Genomic DNA, 4,626 nt, shown 5'->3' with positions numbered 1-4,626 from the left:
GTCCTCTGTCCTCTGTCCACAGCGCGGATCATCAGGACAAAGCAGTGGTGTGACATGCTCCCGTGTCTGGAGGGGGAGGGCTGCGACTTGCTGATCAACCGGTCAGGCTGGACGTGCACACAGCCCGGCGGGCGGATAAAGACCACCACGGTATGTACACAGCCCCCCGGCTGTCCTGGGGTGCAGGGGCCTGAGCAGGCGGGGCTGGGGGTTGACCCCACACCGGCGACGGCGAGAAGCCGGGCCCCGGCTTCCTGATGCAAGAGGCTGCCGGCTCTGTGGCCGGATGGGTCTGTCCCCTGGCTGCTCAGAGCATCGCGGGGTCACTGAGTGCCCATCGGCCCAAGGGGCCACACAGAGCACCTCCAGGCCGCTCAGCCCACACAAGCTCGTTGTGTGGGGGGGCTCTCATTTCTGGGCGATGTCCTCCCAGCCCCAGGCTGCAGGAAAGGTTCGAACCCACAGAGGGGCTTCAGACCCCACCTCTGGGCAGAGGGCCTTTAAGAGGAAAGAATGGGGGTGGGGCGTGGTCTGATGCAGGCGCCCCAGGCAGGCTTCTAGAGCAGAGGCTCTGAGAACCCCGGGGGGCCCCGGGTCCCTCCTGGATCCACCAAGAGGAGCGCTGGGTCCCCTGCTCACCTCCGTGGGCTGGGAGGCGAGAACAGCAGAGCAGTCCCAGGGATGTTTTCTCTGAGATTCCTTTTCCAAAGGAGCATTCCCCCGGCACAGGGGGACAGTGAGGCCAGGGGAGCTGGGGACGCCCGGCCGTGACCTCTGGGGGCCGCTCTGGGGCTCCGCAGGCCTGGCACACTCACTGCTGGCTCCACAGGCCAATTATCACGCCTCATCCAGGCCCATCCTCCTGAGGTTTCCGTAGGAAGCTGAGGGCTGGCATGGGCTCCAGGCTACGACGCCCACCTCGATGGTGGGGAGCATTAGGTCAGGGAGCGGGAACTCGTGGAAGCACCTGGGAGCTCTCTGCTGGCACCCCCAGGCAGAGAAGCGGGGGCCACAGCCCCTGGGAGTTAGGCCAGAGGAAAACCCGCTCCTCCCGCTCCCGCAGCCTCCATGTGAGGGCGCAGGTGGGCTCTCTCAGCAGCACCGTCAGGAGGCCAGTGTGGCCCAGCTGCTCTGCAGGGAGCTGTGGGTCCGTGCCCCTTGGTCGGCCAGAGGTCAGCTCTGAGCTTGAGTGGGGCACCTTCCAAGGTCAGCGCTGTAAAGCTGACGCAGGCCCCCCGCTGCCCCATGGATGCCTCGGCAGCCTCTTGTGATTGTGGAGGTTCGGGCCTGGGGGCCCTGCCAGCAGCCTCCCCCTTGCAGGCCTGGGTGGCAGGGGTCTTGAGCAGGGCGGCCCCTCAAGGGTGTCAGAGCTGGGCTGCAGCGAGCATCCCCAGATCTCCAGTTGGAGCTGCAGCCGCGCGCTTGTCTGATATCAGCCGCCCTTGTTTCTCTGTGTTTAGCATGGAGGCAGGGCCTGTCTCCACACCCGTGAGGTGTGCCAGGCTCCCCAGCCTCTTTCCTGAACCTTCCTCGCCAGTCCGGCAGCGGAATGGGCTCTGAGCTGGGGCTGCTGCCTCCCCCAGAGTCCAGGAGGCGGGTAACCTTTCCAAGGGCCGTATCTGTGTGCTGTGCCCTTTTTTGGGATGGATCCTTGGCGACAAGCAGACTGGCACCCCCGGGGTCACCATCCCCAGATCCATGAGGCCTGGGGGTCCCTGTGTGGGCTCCCTGGGGCCTGGGCCAGCCCTGGTGCAGGTGATGCTGTGTTGGGGGTTTTGAATGAACCCCCAGAGGAGGGGAGGCTCGGGCAGGGCTCCAGAGGCCCTGGGTGCCTCGGCGGACTGCCGCTGGGTCAGGCCTGCCCTCCAGGCTGCATGGTGCAGGCAGCACCTGTCTGTGTCATCATGGTGAATTGGGGTGCCCCTCTCATCAAGCCCCCAGCCCCTCCAGGCACCCTGCCATGCGGTGGTTCTGAGGCTGGCCCCTCCTCGCGGGCGCAGCCCGAGTCCTTGATTTACTCCAAGGCCTCTGCTGAGAAGGTGCAGACGTGCATTCCTTTCCATCCCCCAGACCTCCAGGCTCAGAACCATCATCTCGGTTTTACAGCCGTGAAAACTGCAACTGGGAGAGACAGAGATGCCGACGGCCAGGGGTCGGCGGGCCGTGGAGCTGAGGCTTGAATCTGCCGGGTCTGCGGAATTCAGATGCAGCCCTGGCTTGGCAGGAGCCCCGCGTGCCTCCTGGGGCTCCTGTAGCCCCCCTCCCTGGGGGGTGTCTGGTGCTAGAGCCCGTGAAGCCCGCGGTCCAGGCGGACGGACCCGGCACGCATGGGGCAGGCCGGGGGAGGCATGCACGCACCGGGACCCTCGACTTCCTGGGGCGGCCCCCCACTCAGAGGCACGGCCGAGGGGCAGGTGTGTGCGGTGACACTGACCTCCCGCCCACGTGCTGGCCCTGAGCGTCACGGCCCCGCCCAGGAAGTGGGCCCCAGGTCCTCGCCCTGGCAGGTGGCACCGAGCGACTGGGCAATGGCCCTAGGGGACCGACAGGCTCCGTCGTCTTCCCAATGTCTGCAGAGGTGACCCCGGCCTGCAGAGACCTGTTTTCCAAGCTTGCTTAAATGCTTACCTGAGCTCTTGACCCAAAGTGAAAAGTGAAAGTCGCTCAGTCACATCCGACTCTTTGCAACCCCATGGACTATACAGTCCGTGGAATTCTCCAGGACAGAATACTAGAGTGGGTAGCCTTTGCCTTCCTCCATGGGATGTTCCCAACGCAGGGATCGAGCCCAGATCTCCCGCATTGCGGGTAGATTCTTTACCAGCAGAGCCACAGCGGAAGCCCAAGAATATTAGAGTGGGTAGCCTATCCCTTCTCGAGCAGATCTTCCCATCCCAGGAATTGAATCCAGGTCTCCCACATTACAGGCGGATTCTTTACCAACTGAGTTATAAGGGAAGCTGCAAGCTCTTGACCCAAACATCTTATAATTGGAGCACATAATCTTCGTCTAGGATTGAATTGCAGGCCTCTTACAGCTGGCAAATTAGCACCGTGGAGTTTCACATTTTACCATAAATTGGTTTTCCGTGGCGGGGGCTGGGGGGCGGGAATCTAGGAGACCTCGGGATTGCTTGGCCACAAGATGGCTAATTCCACCCCAGTGGCCAGGTCCTCAGCCCAGCACCCTGCAGCCAGGCTTTGTCCACAGGTGGCCACCCCCCCCTCCCCCACCTGGTCACGCCCCAGCTCCTTCTCCACATGGCCGTGGCTGCTCCCTTCTCAGTGTCCCCAGCAAACCATGAGCGAGCCAAGGGCAGGCATGAGCCTTGGGGGTCTCACCATCCCCATCCCCCATTTAGGTCTTACGTAGATGCTTGTGATCAATTGATTAATTGATTAGCAGAACCCAGGCCCTGGGTGCATGCCGATGCCTGCATTTCCTGGATCACCGCTTTGCAAAGTGCAGGTCATCACCCCATTAGTGGGTTGTGAAATTAATTTAGTGGCTCACGATCAGCATTAAAAGAAGGAGGAAGAAATAGAATAAAAATGTTCGGGTGCATCCCCGTCTTGAGGGTGAGAGCTACTTGGTGACATGCACACGGGCCCCTGGGTGAGGCTATGCGGGTACTAGGGCCAGTTGCCATGACGACTTGGGGACCCGGCATCCTGGGGGTATGCGGGGTAGGGGGAACCTGGCTTCTGGGGCCCCCACGATCCCTGTTTCAGGGGCTCCCTTAGCGATCTGTCTCTGCTCTGTGACGTTGGTCGACACGGGGCAAGGTGAACATCGCAGGCCCTCCCCAAGGTCACAAGCAGCATCCTCTCCTTGGCAACCAAACAGCCCCTGACAGCAGCTGACTGGGCAGGCGGAAGGGGCGGGCAGAGGCTGGGGCCGGTGGGTGTGAGCACCGCCCCCACTCCTGGCTTCTGTGCAGACGTGAGTGGCTGAGGCAGCGCCTGGGTGTTGGTGGCACCCAGGGCGATGTGACCCACGCTCCGTCCACCACGTTCGGTGTCTCTGTGTTGAAGATGCGCCTTGGTAGCTGCTGTAACGAGCGCCTCCTAGACCAGGACAGGCCAGCTGGTTGAACTCGTCTCTCAAATCAGCAATTAAGCTCAGTGTTTTAATCCTGTGCTGCATGGACGCCATGCTCTAGAGGGTGAGGGGAATTCTTGGCGGGGGCGGGGGACTCTGTACAGTCTGCTCAGGACCTTGGATTTCGTGGAAACTCGTGACGCCAAGAGCACTTTCCCAGGAGCCACCCTGGACGTCCGAATTCTGCCTGAGCCCGGGTGTCCCCGACCCCAGAGTGCATGGTGGTGAGGTACGGACAGGTGCCCAGGGGGCTCCCCTGGACACCAGGAGAGGTGCCCAGTGGCCTATGGGTCATCACCCCGCATCCCCCATCTTGTCGTGAACCGGCCGTCACTGGGCCGGGCAGCAAGGCTCTCTGGCCAGAGCAGCCCGCACGCAGGGGCTCAGGCTCCCAAAGGGCATTCAGGGGGCACTTTGCAGCTGCCCGCGCCAGGCTCCCCCCACCGTGATAGAGAGCAGAAGGCATGCTTCCCACTTGCGCACCCTGGAGACGCCTGGGTGGACAGGGACGCGGGGCGGGGACA

At 62.8% G+C, this 4,626-nt stretch overlaps 1 protein-coding gene across 1 annotated transcript in view; it reads left to right on the top strand.

The window, feature by feature from the left end:
• LOC104990090 overlaps positions 1-4,626 on the top strand; it is a 51,018-nt gene that overhangs the window by 45,501 nt on the left and 891 nt on the right. The window contains exons 6-12 of the mRNA XM_010842011.1: positions 23-180; positions 1,064-1,172; positions 1,321-1,401; positions 1,870-2,039; positions 2,225-2,414; positions 2,478-2,568; positions 3,942-4,082. Of these exons, the coding sequence (XP_010840313.1) occupies positions 23-180; positions 1,064-1,172; positions 1,321-1,401; positions 1,870-2,039; positions 2,225-2,414; positions 2,478-2,568; positions 3,942-4,082 (940 nt within the window). The remainder of the gene's footprint in view (positions 1-22; positions 181-1,063; positions 1,173-1,320; positions 1,402-1,869; positions 2,040-2,224; positions 2,415-2,477; positions 2,569-3,941; positions 4,083-4,626) is intronic.

Source organism: Bison bison, unplaced genomic scaffold, assembly GCF_000754665.1.
Source record: "Bison bison bison isolate TAMUID 2011002044 unplaced genomic scaffold, Bison_UMD1.0 scf7180017864169, whole genome shotgun sequence".
NCBI lineage: Eukaryota > Metazoa > Chordata > Mammalia > Artiodactyla > Bovidae > Bison > Bison bison.
This window is presented reverse-complemented; position numbering and strand designations above follow the sequence as displayed.